We start from the raw sequence: 21,309 nt of genomic DNA on the forward strand, positions 1-21,309 counted from the left end.
AATTTTTTTTTTTTAATATTGTGATATATTATTACAATTTAAAATAATTGGTTTTCAATTTATTATACTTTAAATTATCATTTATTTCTGTGATGCAAAGCTGAATTTTCAGCATCATTACTTCAGTCTATCACATGATCCTTTAGAAATCATTCTAATATGATGATTCATTATCAAAGTTGGAAACAGTTCTGCTGCTTAATATTTTTTCATAACCTGTGATACTTTTTTAAGATACTTTGATGAATAAAAAAAAAAAAGAAGCACTTTTTTTAAAAATAGAAATCTTTTGTAACAACAATATACACTACTGGTCAATAATTTGAGGTCAGTCATTTTTTTTCTTTCTTTTTTTTGAAATAAATCAATACTTTTATTCAGCAAGGATGTGTTAAATTGATAAAAAGTGATAGTAAAGAAGATTTATATTATTAGAAAATATTTTTTTATTTTGAATAAATGCAGTTCTTTTTAATCTTTTATTCCTCAAATATATTAGGCAGCAGAACTGTTTCCAACACTCATAATAAATCAGAATATTAGAATGATTTCTAAAGGATCATGTGATAGACTGGATGTCACATGTGACACTGAAGACTGGAGTAATGATGAAAAGTCAGCTTTGCATCACAGGAATAAATTATTTTTTGAAGTATATTAAAATAGAAAACTATTATTTTAAGTTGTAATAATATTTCACAATATTACAATTTTTTTTTTCTGTATTTTTGATCAAATAAACGCAGCCTTAATGTAAAAACTTAATGTTTCCAAACTTTTGAGCTGTACTGTGTATATATATATATATATATATATTACACATCCCCTCACACATAGAGAGAGATCAAGGGATATGCATTTCATATGTATACATATACTGACAATTGGCTCTCATCTCAAGCTCCAGAGGTTTGTTTAACAAAAAGCACAACAATGATAAATTGAGCGTTGAGCGTTTGAAACCTGCTCTTTAGCTGTCAGCCCACACATGCTCTGTACAGCAATTCACAAATTGTTGGAAAATCAGTAGAGACGCCTGTCAGCCAGATGGATTGTAGATGCAATTTTGATCTCAGGGCTGTTGTTGAGAAAAGCAGTTGAGATCTGTGATTAGAGGATGTGTAAAGGACCACGACTGACCCCTGTGGTGCAGCGGATGCCCTGCTGCGAGTGTGTTCAAACGTTTGGGGTCAGTGAGGTTTTTTCATTTTTTATGTCTCTAATTAGTGGCGTAACTTTGTTTTAAAAAGTGGGTGGGACGGGTGGGACGGGTGGGACAGGTGGGGTGGGGGTTGCTAATACAATGCTAAATCAGATACATGTACAATAACATTACGATGTCCAGCAATAGATTTAAATAGTAGTCTACATGGGGTTTAATTTGTCGTTTAATGAGATGTAGTCTAATATATGTTGTCAGTGCCGAGAATTTTCGTCGAATTTTGAAAAACGTGTAATTTAATGGTCCAGTGGTAGAACTTTCGCCTAGCGTGTCAGAGGTTCTGGGTTCTAATCTGCACTCGTATGTTTTTTTTTTTCTCGTATAGTTTTTTTTTCTCATCAAAACCGATTATGTGTATATCAAGCAGGGACACGTTTGTGTGCATTATGTTTTGTGATTTCACCAGAACGAATAGAGAGTATCCGCAACGGATTAAAGCGCGCGTCCGAGTAAAGGCAGTGCGGGTGTGCGCGAGCCACACGAGAAAACACTGTATCCGCGCCACTGATCGCAGCGGCAACGAGCACTTTGATCACTTGATTTCAGCGCTAGATTGTCTCTTATTTAAAAAACGAACGAAATGAATGCTCTGCCGGTTAACTGGAGATGTTTTATTTATTTGTAGAATTCGTACATTCGTGCCGCGAGATGTTTTAAAAAGTGGTGGGGACAATATCGACCCTGGCAAAAAGTGGTGGGGACATGTCCCACCCGCAAATTACGCCTATGTCTCTAATGCGCATTAAGGCAGCATTTTTGATCAGACATACAGTAAAAAAAAAAAAAAAAAGTGAAACATTATTAGTTTAAATTACCTGTTTTCTATTTCAATATATTGTAAACTAATTTATTCCTGTGATCAAAGCTGCATTTTCAGCATCATTACTCCAGTCTTCAGAGTCACATGATCCTAGTTTTTTGGTGTACTGTTCTTTTAAGAGCGACTGCAGTATCTGGTCCTCATAATGTGTGATGATGGTAACAGGATAGAGGATGTAGGTCTGTTTGATGTTAGGCAAGGTGATGTTAAACAGACACACACACACACAGTTTCTGTCTCTCATCACCTTTTGTTCTTGTCACATCTGGCGTGTGTGTGTGTGTGTGTGTGTGTGTGTGCTCATATGAGACTCATTTGTATAATTTAAGAGGATAGTTTAGCCAAAAATGAGTCATCATTTACTCACCCTGTTTCTGTGGAACAGAAAAGGAGATGTTAGACAGAATGTTCATAGTGTACACCAAATATTACTGGAAGCTTGTGTGACATGAATCCATTGTGAAGTGTGTTCTCTCTCTCTCTCTCTCTAGCCTCAGTCTCCTCTCCAGACGGTGGGATCTGTGGTCCCGTCTCATGGTCTCCGCCGACTGCCCCAGTGCCCTCCAGTGCACCTCTCTCACCCGCTGCCACTGACGCCACCACACACACACACACACTCGTCTCCACCCAGAGCCCCCGCACCAGCGCTCGCCTGCCAAAACGTCTGCAAGATCGCCATGGTGAGTGTGTGTGTGTGGGTGTGTAAATATGCCTGTGATAATTACAATGCTGCAGAAACTGCATATATAAAACTAGATTTTGTTGTGAGTGCAAGGGTGTTCTGAGTTGTTGCTAGAGTGTTGCTAGGTCAAGTCAAGTCTCCTTTATTTATATAGCGCTTTTTACAGTACAGATTGTTTCAAAGCAGCTTTACAGAGATGACAGGAGGATAATGCAACAAAGTTTGTTTTGGCTGTACAGCAGATCTAGAAGAGAATAGTGTCATTGTCCAGCTTAAGTAAGTTCAGTGATGGTTCATTTTTGTTGTAAAAAAAGTTATTAATTTAGTTGTTTTGTCTATACAGCCACTCAGGAGAAAACCGTGATGTCATCATCTGGCTCAGTTCTGTTCTGATGGTGTCAATGCAGGCAGATCAATAATATTGTTGAATATATCGCTAGGTGGTTGCAAGGGTGTTCTGGGTGGTTCTGGGTGATCGCTTAGCCATTGTTAGGGTGGTTGATTGGGTGATTTCTTGATAGGGTGTTGCTAGGTGGTTGCTAAGGTGTTCTGCATGGTTGCTAGGTGGTTGCTAAGATGTTTTTGGTTGGCTAAACTCTTTTTGGTTGCTAGGACTGTAGCAACTGTATTTTGCTAGGGTATTGTTGGGTGGTTTCAAGTGTGTTCTAAATGGTTGCTAGGGGGTTGCTGAGATGTTCTGGGTGGTTGCTGCTAGGGTGTTCTGCTGGGTTGTTAGGGCGTTGCTTTGATGTTTTAGGTGTTTGCTTGGATGTTCTGTGTGATTCTGTTCGTTTGCTAGGGTATTGTTGGGTGGTTTCAAGTGTGTTCTAGATGGTTGCTAGGGGGTTGCTAAGATGTTCTGGGTGGTTGCTAGGGTGTTCTGCTGGGTTGTTAGGGTGTTGCTTTGATGTTTTAGGTGTTTGCTTGGATGCTCTGTGTGGTTCTGTTTGTTTGCCAGGGTATTGTTGGATGGTTTCAAGTGTGTTCTAGATGGTTGCTAGGGGGTTGCTAGTGTTCTGCATGGCTGTTATTAAGTTGCTAAGATGTTTTGAGTGGTTGCGAGGATGTTCTGGGTGGTTCTGTGTGTTAAGGCTATGGTATGAATGGTTTCTTGGGTGTTGTTAGGTGGTTGCTAGGGTGTTCTGTATGGTTGCTAGGTGGTTTTTTACTGGTTCAAGTGAAAAGCTGACTTGGGTCCCTCCTACAATGTGCATCTATGAAACTTTTTTCCTTCCACCTGTTTTATCATCCAGCAGTCAGGTGTGATACTGAGAAAAAGAATAGCACACCCAGTTTGATGCTCACAGTTGGGGGCTTGTTCAAATGAATGAGCAACAGCACCACTGATAAGAACATGGTATACACTTCTATACATGTCAGCAGGTTCATGTATTTCTTATTTCATTTATTTTCATCGTTCTCTCATTCCCCAGCAGTGTTGCAATGGCGAGTTAGAGCTCATTGTTCTTGTACATGGTAATAGATTTACGGTTTAATGTTAGAGCTCCAGTGGTGTGAACAGGCCTCTTTCATTAGACCACTGTGTTGTAGTAAATCTCAAGTGTTTTCAGAGGTTCATGCAAGCCTCTGGCGGGCCAAGAGAGACCGCGTGACGTGAGTCGATCAGAATGGAACAGAAAGCTCAAGGTTTGACATGGCTTAAAATAGCCTGCCTCTGACAAATTGACTAACTCAATTTAAAGGTAGGGTAGGCAAGTTTGGAGAGGCTAGTAATAGCAAGCTTAGAAAGCATAAGATTTTTGTCAACGGATATTTCTTGGAAAGATATTTTTCCAGTGTTTCGTGAGCAGAACAATCCAAAAACACATTAAATAACAGTACAGCCCATTGAAGAGATGCATGTCTGTCCCTCACAGCCTCGCTTTCATTCCCATTAACAATCAAAGATGGCGCTGCTGTGAATAAGGTCTATTGAAAGGCATAAATTGGGAGTCACAAACCGCTCTGAGTATAACGTCACGGGTTTCCATCTCTTCCAAATTACAGTAGTTATGATGTGAACGCAGCAAAGCTGGTTGTTTTGGTTCAGGAGGAACTGTAAAAGGTGCTGCCGTTTCGTTTGCGCTGCTCGGTGACTGACGTCTGTCTAAAGGCCCTTGCACACTGAGTCCAAAATTCACGTCACACGCTAAAAAATAAATACGACCTCACGTTATGTCAATCACGCTTACATACTGCCTCCGAAACTTTCGTCCATCATAAAAAAATTCGGATCGAGTTCGACTTTCTGCGTTTTTCGCATCCGTAGCAAGCATTTTGAATGGTGTTTTGACAATTCAGAGCCACCGAATCACGAATACGAATAAACGCATACGAAAATATCGGACTCAGTGTGCAAGGACCTTAACTCTGCAATATATATATACATACATTCATTTAGACCACTTAACTTAGTGATTACTATCTGGATGTGAAGAGGCTTTCAACCAGCATAACAAAAAATGTTTCTGGAACAAATCGCTGGAAATACTGGTGGCATTTAGTGAGCTTAATCGTTCTACCATTTGTAGAAAATCTCATTAAATGTGGCTCTTTTACGATCAGTGACAACAAAGACAGTGTTAAAGACATTAAATAACACAGACTAGAATGGAGTTGTTTGGTTGAAGTTAATTCCCTGAGGATTATATGTGGACGGGTGAAGATGACATGCGCCTTTCTGTTGTTTGATAAATTGTCGCAATTTGTTGGTTTGTCCCATAAAAACCTGCTTGTAAAAGGAGTCTTTGTCTTTTTTATATGAAGCCCTGTGGAGAGACAGATAGCAGAAAGAGGAAGGAACTGGATAGGTGAGGATGATCCGTCTCAAGAGAAACAACACAAAACCTCATTAAAACAGCCATGAACCAACAAAACACACTAAGGGCCCTATCTTGCACCCAGCACAATTGACTTTGTACATTGACGCATGTATCGTTCCTATTTTGCACCCGACGCACAGCGGACTTTTCCCTCCACAGACGCACGTCGATAAATTAGGGAATGAACTTGTGCTCCCGGGGGCGGTTCAGCGAAAAGAGGAGGCGTGTTCCGGCGCAAACGTTCCCTGGTGCTATTTTCAATAGAACAATTCCGCCACAGACCAGGAAAAACCTAGTCTAAAGTCAGTGGCGCGTTATTCAGATGCTATTTTAAGGGCGCATGCTTGGCCATAATGTAGCGGTGTTCACAACGCGCATGCACTTTGCTTCTCTCATGTACACAGCAGTTCCCATTTTTGCAAACCATACATTATTACAAGGAAAAATATTCCACACGAGGGAAATCATTGTGGTGTCGATGAAGATGTGAAAAAATATTTAATCAAAAGTGACTTGCATTGCATTCAAGGTTTACATTGTAGCAGATCATGTATTCCCTGGAAATTTAAACCATGGCCTTGACCATATTTATGTACTGATTTTTATTTTATTATTTTATTTGTTTAAATAACTAGAGAATAAAAGGTTCTTCATGGAGCTTAAAGCACCAGACTCTAAAACACGATGTATGGTTCAAATTTCAGCCTTTATTTTATTTATTTTTAAATTAATTAATGTTAACTAAATTAATATACATTTAGTAAAATTAATGTTAATTTTTATATTTTAATTATGCAATTCAGCAAATTAACCTAAACACACTATTTGATTTTTTTTTTAATGTTTTTGGAAGAAGTCTTTTATGCCAACTAATTATTAGATCAATAATTGTTTATTCCTGTGATCAAAGCTGAATGTTCAGCATCATTACTCCAGTCTTCAGTGTCACATGATCCTTCAGAAATCATTCTAATATGATGATTTGATGCTCAAGAAACATTTATGATTATTATTAATGTTGAAAACAGTTGTGCTACTTCATATTTTTGAGGAAACCATGATACAAAAAAAAAAAAATCTGGATTATTTTATCATTTTGAGATAGAAATCTTATGTGACATAATATAAATGTCTTTACTGTCACTTTTGACCACATTTCTTTAAAAGAAACAAAATCTTACTGACCCCAAACTTTTAAACTGGAATATACACCTTTAAACTCAAACACAATATCCTGAGTCATTTTGGGTGAATGAATCTGTGTGTGTGTGTGTGTGTGTGTGTGTGTGTGTGTGTACTTGTACAACTATCTTTGTGAGGACCAGTTTGAGTTTTAGACCATTGGAGTGAGGACATTTTGGCCGGTCCTCACTTTCTGAGACCCCTTTAAAGGCTTTTTGAGGGTCAAGACTTTTAGGGATAAGGTTATAATTAGGTTAAGGGTCAGGGGTCGGGTTAGGCACTTAGTTGTGATGGGTAAGGTTAGGGTAAGCGGCTAGAGATCGCATTGTGTCAATGAATGTCCTCATAAAGATAGATGTACGAGAGAGTGAGTGTGTGTGTGTGTGTGTGTGTGTGTGTGTGTGTGTGTGTGAGAGAGAGAGAGAGGACATTCATCCCTTATGCAGCTCAAGGAAGCGTTAGACATGAGACTCACTCCTTGCAAGGTTTCTCAAGACCTTTTTACAAAACAACTCTCTGTCGTCAGCAATCATGCAACGCTTGAGATATGACCAGTTCAGAGCAATTCAGTCCTATTACATTTTAAAGAACAGAGGGAAGTGAGCAGTGAAATCATGTTTGGATCTGAAGCGAGATGAAGATGATGATGATGATGAGAGAATGAGGACCAGATGGAGAGCAGGTAGCAGGTTATCATTACCTCATAGTCAGCGTGGAGATTAGGAACACGTGAGCATGTCACATGACCTCTGGAGAGAGTTGCTATGGCAGCAGTGAAGCCACACACTGCAGTGAAGTTTGATTAGCTTTCGCTGCCCTCTGGTGGACGCTCAAAACAAGAGAAAATTAAATATATGAAATATAATAATAATAATAATAATAATAATAATGTTATATATACAATATTATATATATTTAAATATTTATTATTGTATTTATTTGATTTCATTTGTTTGTTAATTTTGCCTTTTTTTCTGTTTGTAGACTTTAGTATCTTGGGTAATTTAAACCCAATTTACTGCAGTATTGTTTTTGTATTCTTATTTATGTTATTATAGTATTATTAATAATAGTACTTATGACTATAGTGTATTTATTAATATTTTGAATTAGCTATTATTTTAATATTGTCAGTTTACATTTTAGTCATTTTCACTTTTTTTTTTTTATTAGGATTAGTTTAGTTATAGTAATTTTAATACTTAAACTTTTTTTGAAAGTTTTTCCAACTAATATTTATATTTTCCAAAAATCTCATTGCTGTCCTGGAAAAAACAATTAAGATATGAAAGCTCTCATCTGTCACAATCATGCTTCATATAAATGAATACATATATCCCATGTGAGACTGTGTACTCCCTCATGTCTACCACAGGCGTTTGAGAAGCCCAGTCCACCCCAGAAGCCTCTTCCCGCTGACCCGCTGGGTCGAAACATCCGGGTGATGCGTAACCCGTCTGCGGTCCGACTCCCAGCTCCTATCCCGACCCCGGCCCGAACCCATCCCGCTCCACCCCACCCACAGCCCTGCAGGTACACACACACACACACTCATAAGTCTGCTGGATTTCATGTCCCAATGAAACAATACTGAATATTTTACAGAAAATGTTAATCAGCTTTTATGCCACATGGCATAGATGTATCCCATTAACACAAAGTCAAAACGATTAGCAACTAAGAATAGAAAAAAACTGAAGTACATGAAAGAAAAAATCCTGTCACAACTCAGCAGGGTCTAAACCAGGGGTGCCCAATCCTGCTCCTGCCGATCGACTGTCCTGCACAGTTCATCTCCAACCCTCATCAAACACACCTGCCTTTCATTTTCAAGTGATCCTAAAGACCTTAATTGGTTGCTTCAGGTGTGTTTGATGAGGGTTGAAGATGAACTGTGCAGGACAGTCGATCGGCAGGAGCAGGATTGGCCACCCCTGGTCTAAACAGTTTAATCAAGGATTCGTTTCTCCAAACCCCTCCTTTCTGAGAGCCTGCTCTGCTCTGATTGGTCTGATTGGTCAGATTGCCCAGTCTGTTGTGATTGGTCGACCAAAGGCTCATTAGCATATCTGAATTTCAGCTCTTCCTCAGCTCTTGATACAAACAGTAACGATGGCGTCGGTTTTACAGCGTCTTCTCAACATGATCAACACAAACCAAACTCTTCCAGTCTCAGATAAACGACAGTGTTTGAGGGCGGGACAAAGCAGACGCTGTTCACCGACAGCCAATCAAGACCAGAGACTGGCATTATGCAAATTTGTTACAAACCTACAGGTTCAGCAGGAAGTGAGACTGGAGTTACTGACGACTCGTTTCAGCAGTTCAGAATCACTTCTTTCTTTCAGAAGACAATAACTCCATTCATCTGCACTTTGATCTGTGAAATTTTACGTACCTTTTACATCCACAAACGGCTATATCACACACTACATGAGAGGGAATTTCCCAAAAATCTGTTTTTAAAAAATTCAACAAACCTGCTCAGTCCAAAATACACCATCCTATAGGAATGACCCAAAGATGAAGTGACGCATTTTATGATTAACCTTTTGTTTCCTATGAACGGATTTGCAGGCCTCCTCCTAAACAGCCGCCCACGTTGCCGAAGCCTCAGTTCCCGGCCGGAGTGAAGTTCAGCAGCTGAGAGCCGGACTGAGGGATTTCTGCCCTGGAGACACTCGCTTTTTGCACTATGAACCTCTGTGGGACACGTGGTGTGTCAGAGTTCTGATGTGAGGGGTGACCTTTGACCCCTGCGGTGCTCTCCGTCTAAACGGTGCTATGAGTCCAAGCTCAGGTACATGTCACGCGTTATTTATGTCGGTTACGAGCGTATTTATTTGAGCACAGTGCACTGTGGTTGACACTTTCTCAGTCGTAGCAATCGGTGGTTCGCCCACGTTTACCTGATTGACCTTTTGTTGTTGTTGCTATTGTTGTTGTTTGGACCTTTATCGACTGTGTACCAGCGGAGGAAAGAGAAGACGTGTTATCTGTGAACATGAACCACATCACGTGGACGCTAACCTGGACTGGAACCAGATTTAAATGGAAAACGTGAATTGGGATTTGTACTTTGCTAACGGTTCTGAGTCTGTGATGTCTTTTGGTATATGAAAAGGGCTTTTTAACAATTTAATATGATTTAATAGCCATTTTTATTATCTATGTCAGACATGATTTAACCTGAATGCAGTGATACTTAAAGGATGTTGAAGGAACTTGCATGAAAATACTTTGATATGAGGTTGAATCTCACTAAAACATGTCCGGGTCACATTTCACCCCAAAGTAAAAGAAAAACGAATCAATTAAATTTTGCATTGAAAAAATAGCCATTTAAAAAATATATATATTTTTTTTATTCTTGCATTGTGATTTTTTTTAAGTATTTATATGCTAATGACTGTAATACATCTGAATATTTTAATATTTTTTAAATTCCAATTATAATCTATGTATTATCACTGATACATAGTCATTGTTAGTACAGTAAAAAAAAAAATACTGTACTTGACATACACCTGGTGGGTGCGTTCTTCATCAGCCAGGAGCAGATGTCGTCAGGTGGTACACAACCTTCACTGGGTGTTTCGGCCCTCAACCACAACACCCTCCAGTTGGTGGGCCGGCAGTGATGGCCAGGTCATTGCCCATCTGCTCCTGGCTTCCAGCTTTCCTCCTCCCACCTATTCCATATCCAGCAGGAGGCGCGTTCTGCCTCCTCCCCCATCCGACGAGCTGCTTGTTTTTTTACTCCTTTCGTCCAGGCCCAGAGCTGATAGTAACCGCCAGGTTGATTTGACCTCTGCAGCCGACCTCCACCGGGAACAGCCATGCCTGCCATCCCTCGTCCTTGCAGTCCTGAAGCACTTCCTCTCATGGGCAACGTCACATCCCTCCTCCCAAGGCACCGTCAGCTCAACCAGAATTATTTTCTTGCACTCCGTTGACCACAAGACAATGTCTGGACGGAGGGCTGTGAGCGCCACCTCCAGGAAATACAGCTTTGAAGGAGATTGGGTATATCATTAATGAAAATCGAAAAAAATAGTTAGTAATAAAAGAATATATATATATATATATATATATATATATATTTTTTTTTTACAGAACAATCTAAAAGCAGTCAAATAAATACTGTCATAAAAACTATCACGGAGTATAAATATTACAGTTTAAAATGTATTATGATTTTTTTTTTGCTTTGCATTAATGAGATTGAAAGTGGAAATGACAATTGTCATGGAAATCTTAATATTCTTAAAACTGAGCTTCATTTTCTTTTAAGGTCTAGTCAGCTTTATTATTATAGCGCTTTATACAGTAGATAATAAACTGCAAAGTAACAGAATTAATGCAAGTTGCTTTGGATTAAAGCGTCTGCTAAATGATTGAATGTAATGGTGCAAACTTAAATTAAATCTGCTGTAAAGCAGCTGTCGTTTACAAGTCTAAATTTATCCATGCTAAAAATATACATCCAATATATAAATATATTTATGCTAAATAAAACAAAATATCTGGAAACAAAAGATGATATTCATTACTGTATTGCAATAATGATAAGTTGTCTGGAAAATGTGCTTAAAATATCACAATGCAAACAATCATAAGGGTCTTTAAAACAAGCTGAATTGTAAAAAAAACACACATTTCTAGCATATTTGATTTTGAGGTGAAATATGAGCTGGACATGCGCAGAGGGGATACAGTACTAATGTTCTGAATTCACACCATTTTACGTCTAAACGAGTCTTGTTTCTCTTCTTTCTTTCTTTTTTTTTGGTGAGGATGAAAACATTTGTAACACATGTTATGCACCAATCTCAGCTTTTGTTGATTTCAAAGCTCGTGAGGAAGATAGAGGAACACAGATGTTGTAATGCAGTTGTGTTCAGAGAGATAAGAGTAACCTGTACTGACAGCATGTGTTTACCGGACAGATCTGAGAGACAGAAAGCCGGCCATGCATATGCTCATATACGGGATGCTCTTTGAAAAGTAGTTATTGTGTGGGGGAAATGAATTACATTCATTTAGACTTTCTGTCTTATCAACCTAAATAATGGAGCATTATAACGGGATTGTGGTTTATGAAAACAGACATATGAATCCTTCTCTAAATATTCCCATAATCCCTTTGGTCTCCCTCAAACACGCTGCGGTCAGTGGGTTTGTGTCACTGGCAGAGTTTCATGGCCGATTTGTCAGGGTAAAGGAAAACTCTGCACTAAAAGAAAAGGATGTGCACAAAGGATTTAAAAATGGAGGTTTAGGAGTCATCATGGTCATGAATTACTGTCAACTGGGTCAGAATGAAAAACAAGTGCAAACTGGCTTGTCCTGTAACTCACCTGTTTTCTGATAACTTTTTGAGAAACTAAAAGATCATAAACGGTTTAATTGAATAGCAAGAATGATAGTTTGATGCACGCTGATGATTAACAGACATGCAAACATCTTTCACGACTCTTGGGTCCTGATATTTCACCGAGAGTTAAACACTGCTGTTCAAAAGTTAAGGTTGGTAAGAATTTTTATTATTATTATATTATTTTTATCTTCTGCTCACCAGGGCTGCATTTATTTGATCAAAAATACAGTAAAAAGAGAAATATTGTGAAATATTTTGACAATTTCAAATAGCTGTTTTCTATTGTGGTAGACTGTAAAATGTAATTTATTCCTGTGATCAAAGATGCATCATTACTGCGGTCTTCAGTGTCACATGATCCTTCAGAAATCATTCTAATATGATGATTTGCTGCTCAAGGAACATTTATGATTATTATCAGTGGTTGAAAACAGTAGTTTTTGAGGAAAACATGATACATTCTTTTCAGGATTCTTTGATAAATAGAAAGTTCAAAAGAACAGCATTTATTTGAAATCTTTTGTTACATTATAAATGTCTTTACCGTCACTTTTGATCAATTTAATGCATCCTTGCAGAATAAAGGTATTACAATCTTACTGACCCCAACGTTTTGAATGGTGGTGCACTTTAATAAGAAATACTGCAAAATAGTTGAAATGGCTGGAAATAAATAAATACGTTTGGGGTATTTCACCCTCCATTGGCAGTTGATGTTTGGCACTGAGACTCTGGTATTTGAGCCATTTTATGATCTCAAACGTGGGTCTTTTAGGCCTGTATACTGGACACCTAATGAGTGCCATTATTTCTCATTGTTTACATTGTAAATCCATCTTCTTTCACTGTATTAGCGACATCTGAAGTGTCCTGTTGCCTTTTTACAGTTAAACCACACAGTGCATTACAGTAGAGACTGTTCAGATCTAGCCGCTGATTGATTATGAAGATCACGTGTCTCTAGGTTAACTGCCTTGCTTGTTTTAATCAGTTATCATTTACTATTATTCACTTTCAGTCATGTTGTATCTCAGTAAATCTACTCATGTAACGTTCTTTTTATTCAGTGTCACGGGTGTAAACTGCTTTTTTTTTTAAATGATAAATCTTCGAATAATCAAGAAATGTGAAACAAGATGCTGTACGTTGATGTCTGCGACACACAAATACGGTCGGCATAAAGGGCAGCGCTAGTAAAGTTGTTTCTGAAATCCATTTGTGGTTTGTCTCATTTAGTCTCTGACTCTTCCAAAAACAGACTGATGATGTTCTGAAGGAAATGATAAAGAAATATAATCAATGATCTAAATACTTGCACAAGTTGTATCAAGAAGAATGGTGTTATGGTGCGTGAGATATATATATATATATATATATATATATATATATATATATATATATATATATATATATATATATATATATATATATATATATATATATATATATATATATATATATACAGTACCAGTCAAAAGTTTGGAAACACTACTATTTTTAATGCTTTTGAAAGAAGTCTCTTATGCTCATCAAGCCTGCAGTTAAAAAAAAAAAAAAAACATTAATATTATGAAATATTATTACAATTTAAAATAATGGTTCTCTTTTTTAATATACTTTAAAATGTAATTTATTTTTGTGATGCAAAGCTGAATTTTCATCAGCAAGTACTCCAGTCTTTGGTGTCTTATGATCCTTCAGAAATCATTCTAATATGATGATTTATGATCAATGTTGGAAACAGTTGTGCTGCTTAATATTTTTTTATAACCTGAGATACTTTTTTCAGGATTATTTGATGAATAAAAAGTTAAAAAGAACTGTATTTATTTAGAATAGAAATCTTTTGTAACAATATACACTACCGTTCAAAAGTTTGGGAACAATAACTATTTTTTTTTAAAGAAATTAGTACTTTAATTCAACAAGGCTGCGTTAAGTTGATAAAAGGTGATGGTAACGATTTATATTGTTAGAAATGTTTTTATTTTGAATAAATGCTGTTTTTATGAATAAATGCTGTTAACGTTTTACTCATCAATGAATCCTGAAAAACGTATTCCAAAAAAATATATTAAACAGCACAACTGTTTCCATCATTGATAATAACTGAGTATCAAATCATCATATTAGAATGATTTCTGAAGGATCATAAGACACCAAAGACTGGAGTACTTGCTGATGAAAATTCAGCTTTGCATCACAAAAATAAATTACATTTTAAAGTATATTAAAAAAGAGAACCATTATTTTAAATTGTAATAATATTTCATAATTTTACTGTGTTTTTTTTTTTTTTTTTTTTTTTTTTTAACTGCAGGCTTGATGAGCATAAGAGACTTCTTGCAAAAGCATTAAAAATAGTAGTGTTTCCAAACTTTTGACTGGTACTGTATATATATATATGTGTGTGTGTGTGTGTGTGTGTGTGTGTGTGTACTATTGGACCTTTTACTAAAGAGAACATCATCAGAAAAGGAAAGTTACTTTTAAAACAGAAGTAAAGTGTGGAATCGTGTCTCTTTTCACAATGTAATGTCCCATTTAATGAGGTCTTTTCAGAATTCAGCCATTATCTGAAGCCCTAAATGACCTCTACAAGGAATTTAACTCCTTGAAAGAGAGACTTGCAGAGCTGACCAGAAGTTTGAGGGCAGAGTTGTTTGTTGTCACGCAGCGCCTGAAAATAGGCTACCGTCAACATAACCAACGTGACAACCTGCTTGCACAGGGAGCGTAAGAAGTTACCGAGCTGGGGACTATTTTCAGGCGCTGCGTCATATCATTACGCCTGCTGCACTCATGGTACGGCAGTAAAGTTTCTTGATCATTACGCAGGAGTGAGAGTATAGTTCCTAGCCATATCAGCCTAGAAAATTGCAGACTTAGTGCACGATGTAACTACAGAAGAGTCAAGTTTTAAATAGGAAAAGTATCGAAACTCTTTGGTCATTTTTTTGAGAGAAATGCTAATGGTCTTGTCCACTTCAATGATCTATGCTAAGCTATGCTAAAAGTGGTACCGCCAGAACCGGAGATCGGCTGAATGGATTCAAAAACGGTAAAACTCAACTGTTTAACTCTGGGGGAGTTGTAAAATGAGCCTATTTCCCAAAATAAGTGGAGTATCCCTTTAATGCCCAATTGGTTATACAGTAACTTCATCACATTAGCCATGAAATTAGTCCCTTGGTCAGTAATAATCTCAGAAGGTACTCCAACCCTGGAGATCAGGTCAATTAAACATTTCACAATATGTTTAACCCGGATTGATCGCAAAGGGTACACTTCAGGATATCGAGTTGCATAGTCGCAAATTACCAGGGCAAATTGGTTACCTGAACTAGTCTTCACTAAAGGACCAATTATGTCCATACCTATTCGGTCAAAAGGGGTACCAATGATTGGTAAGGGCTGCAAATAACTTCGATCTGCCTTACGGACAGGAGCTACAAGCTGGCACTCAGAACAGGTCTTACAGTAATCTTGCACTTCCTGATACATTTTGGGCCAGTAGAATCGTTGACTAATTCGCCCATAAGTTTTCTGCTGACCTAAATGTCCAGACCAGGGTATAGTATGACCTAGATGTAAGATCATCTTATGCAGTTCAGTAGGCACAACCAATCTGGGACTCTCTGTGTTTGCCATTTACAAAAGATTGTCTTTTAAGATATACTGATCCCCACCAAACTGTGGTACACCTACAGGCTTACCATCTACCTCACACAATTTTTGATACAGAGGTTGTAAGGTAACATCTGACCTCTGCAATTCCCCAAAATTGTCAGGCACCCTCCATTGAGGATCAATGAAATCTGACTCAGGTCCAGGGAGACATTAACTTTCCCCCTATGTTTTTCTTGCTTTCGTTGTCTTTTACTCTTTCTAATCTTCCCCCCAGACCCAAACAAATCCGCATGAGCATTGGGAAGGGGTTGTAGCCCTTTAGTTTGTGATCGGGTTACTACTGCACAAGTTTTGGGTGTTGCATTGACCAGATCAGTTAAAGAAGGAAAATCATCACCTAACACCACATCATATGCCAGATTGTCAATTACCCCCACCCTCAGCAAAAATGCCTGTTCATCAATAACCATGGATTCATCAGCAGTTGGATAGGTCTTTTCTTCCCCATGTACACATCCTAAACACACTGTATCCGCATAGTTTAACATTTCACAGTTCAGTAAATGCGATTTTACCAAGGTTTGTGTACTCCCCGTATCTACAAGTGCTTGAGCAGGATGACCATTTACAATTACTGATAAGATATGTCTATGTTTGTTAGTGGATTTCACCAGTTCATTGGACCACTCCTCTCGGGGAACATAACACATGTTCGTTACCTTGGGTTTTCTTAATGGGCAAAGAGACGCCGGTTCGAATCCCGCTCTGAGTGGGTCGAGTAGGACCGGTTACATTGGTTCCTTGACCAGGATGGAAGTGTGGAAAAGATAACATTCTCTATTCCTAACCTTCTCTCTTTCTCCTCATTCTCCTCAAATTCCTTGATGTGCTCAAAAAACTCCATCTCTATACGGGCCAGCAGTTCCTCTATGTCTTCTTCCGCCCCCTTATCCTCTTTGGAGCAGCTTTGTTTCATTTGATTCCTATCTTTGTATTGAGATTCCAGAACCTTCCGGGTCTCACGTTCGAACATCTGCAATGAAGCAAAAATCCACTCCAACAGTTCAGTGTACATCTACACGACTAAAAGTTATTTGGTGTTTTAGAATCTTTTAAAGGAATATTTCATTCATAAATAAATATCCTGTCATCATTTACTCTAATTTCATGTCAGTATGAATATTAAAGAGTGAATGTGTTTGCACATGTGAAGGAAGGTGTATTAGTGTCCCACCTCTGAGACCAAGTCCAGTGTCCCACCTCTGAGACCAAGTCCTTCTCATTGTTCTTCAGTCTGAACAGGGTTGGCGACATCCTCAGCAGACTGACGGTTCCCAGCTGAGATCCACAGCACACCAAACTGTCTTCATTTTGTATACAGATGCTGTACAAAGCTTCGTCACAAACCTGTGAAGAAGAAAAAACACAAACAGTATAAACAAATAATAATTAGACATTTAAGTGGGAGACATTCTCAGTATGAAAAAGGAGATATTTAGGACTGACTTTGAGACTGAGAGTAGGGTCCTTCTGATTAAATAGTATGTCCCATACATCCAAGGTCCCATCCATCTTCACCGTAAAGAAGACAGAGGGTCTGACTGGACTCCAACAGCCATCTAACAGATAAGTCATGTGATTTCTGTAGAAACAGATAAGAAATATTGTCTCTTTTGAAAGTAGATGCACCAAACAACTACTAAAAGCAGCGGTTTTCAACCTTTTTTGACCTTCCAGACATTTATATTGATATATTAAATCAATTTGCTTCATTACTTTAATATATTAACCATAATTAATTCTGTAATTCCAGAAGTTATGTTCTACATACCAGTAATCATTGTAATTTCATTTAGGAAATATATATATTTTTAAATATTAAGTCAATAATTAAGATAGGAATACAGGATCTGTTCATTCTTTAATAAAAACAAATGTTATATCAATAAACAATCAATAAACACTGAGAACAATCAATAAAAATATAGCTTTTTTACATGTTGATTTTATGCATTTTTGAGCTTTTTAAAATTAGAGTTTAATTATTCTAGATTCATAAAATAATAATAATTTATTAATTTAAATATTTTTTTTTAAATCAATTAAAATTAAAATTAAAATCATCCTCCCTGATTGAGAACCAATAACTTAAAGTATAGTTGATCTAAATGTACATCACACATAGTAAAATATAAAATGGTATAAATGCTGCTCTGTCAGTATTTCATAACAACAACACAGAGGTTCTTACTTGGTGGTCATGATGGAGGTCTCATTGATGTCCTCTGACCAGATGCGGGCAGTGCAATCACCCACGGTCAAGAAGTTCTTCGGAAAGAAGGGGTTCCTCTGCAAGGCGTAAATGGGGCCATGGTGTCCGTGGTATGTGCCAATAATCGACTCGTTTGGGGTTTCTGACTTGGTTACTTGGTTTAAATTGGGGTTTCTGCATGAGACAACAACCCCCTGCTCTGTGCCCACCATAAACTTGGCCTTCTGTAATCAAAAGGAAAAAAAAAAACATTTACGTATTTAACATGAGTTTCCACAAGCGAATAGGCCAAACAAAATGAGAACTGCTCTTACCATAGTCTTCTCAAACTCCATTGAGGTGGCACCAAAGCCATTGTGACTGGGGTCCAGCACGAGCCACTTGCTGGGCTCACTCATCTTTCGAATGTCCCAGAACAGTACCTGGTGTCATACAGATACTTCTTTGAGCTAACAGTACATAACATGACTAGTTTGAAGGGTTTGTTAGGGTTTGAGCCGACGTCACAGTTACATCACGGCGCTAGCTGGTGGCAAAACAAAGGGAAAACTGGAGGCGGCCAATACAAACCAGCACAGATTCGGCTACATAATAAGGAGCTTAAATTAGTATTATTGTTATTAAATGTCATCTTGTTGTGTTGTTGGGTGCAAGAATCGACGGAGTACAGGCTCCAATTTTAAATTTTATCGCATAATGTTTTCTAAATGATTGTGATTATTTGTAAATCATATATGATTGTATACATTGTTTTGATTGATTGTGACTAGACTTTTTGAAGAAAGGGTAATCAAATACATAGTTAAAAAAATGAATATGCTGTATGTGGAATTTTTATTTCTAGAAAATATTCACATCATTAAAATTGCACCGTAATGTCACTCTTTACATTGTCGTCTTCTGTCTGGCCTTGGCGCTGGCTAGGCAGAACTGCGGACCGTAGGCTACCACACACGTCTTGTGACCAGTGGTTAAATTGGCTTTTGTAGGGAGGGGCAGCCCTTATTTACGGTGGTCATCATTAAAAATCGTGCCATAAAATTACTTAATGTGTTTTACACCAAAGGGGCTATTTTTCCAGTATTAATGTGTAAGGTAAGGTTGAGTAGTTATTCAAACAAAGAGAAATACTTTACAATTTTTTTTTTTTTTTTTACCTTTAATGTTAACAAGCAGGCAACGGATTTCACCCTTGGAAAACGTATTAAATTGAACATGTTTGAAAATATTGGTTGGCAAATGTAAACATCTTTTTAAACAAGAAAATTATGTTGATTTAAGAGAATCAGGGCCAATTTCTTTGGCAGGTTATGTTATATTTGATAAATATGAAACAACATGGTACAATTTCTGATAAGGGACTGTTCGTTTTTTAAGGGGCTACTGGAGGAGTTTTGAGATCTGTAGTCAAAAAATACATGACCCTCCCTTCGCCAGCAATACATTTTTCTATGACCCTCCAAAATGATTGTGAAAAAAGGCATGACCCTCCCCGATAATGTATTGATTAGGCTACTTCTGTACTGGTTTGCGCTTGGCAAAGATGTTCAGATAGCCATTGTTTTTTTTACAACCATAAACTCCTGCTTTCTCATCTTACTAGGGCTGTAACAATAGACCAAACCTACAATTCGGTTCGTATCACGATTTTAGATTTTAGATTTGAAAAAAAATCATGTTTTCGGTGCTGATGCGGTGTGACGCGTTGGTGACGCGTTCAACATGTGGGTGACGCTGCCAATAAAGCATCTAAAAGCTGTCACAAAGAATCGGCAAAAGTAATGATTATGAATATGCCAAATATAGCAAGGAGACATTTGAATTGTTTATTAATAAACAAGTGTTTTCTGTGTCGACTGCAAAGATGAAGTTGACGATGTTGACTCGCGATCTTCGCAGTAGTGAACGCGCCAGAGAGAAATGCACATTTCATATGGATTATATAAGCAGAGAACAGTCAGTTTTCTTTCGTTTTGAATTGTAATCTCCGTGTCATGATTATCTATTTTCTACTATATTTAAATCCAGGCAATTGGTTGATGAAACATTGATTAAAATTAAGATACAATTAATAAAAAACGAAATTCACTTTAAAGAAAGGCTTTGTGCTTTCTGTTTGAGGTCTCTGTGAAAGTTTTAAAGTTTTAACAACTGTATTTAAAGGACAAGTTCGGTATTTTACACTTAAAGCCGTTTACAGATCGTTTCTGATAAAATAGAACGGTTAAGATTAAAATTTGGACACATGCTGCTGTCCCGAGAATTTTAGGTTTCTTTCGCTACATACAACTACGATAAAACCTGTTGGAAAGCATCTTTTGCAACGATTTTTGTGTGAGCATATCAGTGAACACCCCTGACCACTCGGCGAGTTCTTTGTAAACGAAAGTTTAATGCGTTTTTAGGAAGGATTGTTCCAGTGCACATATGCAGCCATTCTGGAGGTGGGGGGAGCGAAAGAAACCTAAAATTCTGGGGCCAGCAGCATATGTCCAAATTTTAATCTTAACCGTTCTATTTTATCAGAAACGATCTGTAAACAGGGCTTCAAGTGTAAAATACCGAACTTGTCCTTTAACATTGTTCATTAGCTAGAGATCATCCGTTCACGTTCAATTTTATTTCGAAATTCAAGCAATAAATACCGTTTTGGCGCTTGTAAATGTGACGTGACAGATCGTTCTGCCTCCACCTAAGCTCCGCCCACAAAAAAAGTCCCCATGTTTACCAACTGAAAAGGGGTCTATTAGTTTATTTAACTGTTTGTGGACTGTTGTCACTGTACACAGACCTGACCATCTGTAGAAGCTGAGAAAAACTCAGTGCATGTCAATGACGGCAGCCAGATGATCTTGTAGACAGGACCTCTATGGCTATGCTCAACGGCAGACATCTGTACTGGCCGGCTGCTGCTCAGTGCGTCCCAATAGCCTGGAAATAGGGCAAACTTTCAGACTAGAGGACAGTAAAGACATCTACATGGCACATAAACAGTAATGACTGCATCTCTGAGCTTGAGTGTGTCAGATCAGATAGATTAAAGAAGCCCTATATAACCATTCATAATAAAAACAGATCAATTTGTCCATTGTAGCCTCCCCCAACAAGGATGTGAACATCTTTGGGGTTGTACTCCAGACAAACAAGTGGAGTTACAGGTTTCAGAGTCACTCCGGTTTATTGCTTATTTCTGTTGGTGGGAATAAATAAACAAAATTATTACCAAGAGTGGCATGTGTGTCAAAATAATGTATATGTGACCCTGGACCACAAAACCAGTCACATGGGTAATTTTTGGG

At 37.7% G+C, this 21,309-nt stretch overlaps 1 protein-coding gene across 1 annotated transcript in view; it reads left to right on the plus strand.

Annotated features, from left to right (window-relative positions):
- Positions 1 to 10,024, plus strand: part of adam12a (ADAM metallopeptidase domain 12a) — a 108,304-nt gene extending 98,280 nt beyond the window's left edge. Inside the window, exons 21-23 of the mRNA XM_084434046.1 lie at positions 2,534 to 2,722; positions 8,104 to 8,261; positions 9,306 to 10,024. Of these exons, the coding sequence (XP_084290172.1) occupies positions 2,534 to 2,722; positions 8,104 to 8,261; positions 9,306 to 9,375 (417 nt within the window). The 3' untranslated portion in view covers positions 9,376 to 10,024. The remainder of the gene's footprint in view (positions 1 to 2,533; positions 2,723 to 8,103; positions 8,262 to 9,305) is intronic.
- The last annotated feature ends 11,285 nt before the right edge of the window (positions 10,025 to 21,309 follow it).

The sequence above is a fragment of the Rutilus rutilus genome, assembly GCF_951802725.1.
Source record: "Rutilus rutilus genome assembly, chromosome: 16".
Taxonomy (NCBI): domain Eukaryota; kingdom Metazoa; phylum Chordata; class Actinopteri; order Cypriniformes; family Leuciscidae; genus Rutilus; species Rutilus rutilus.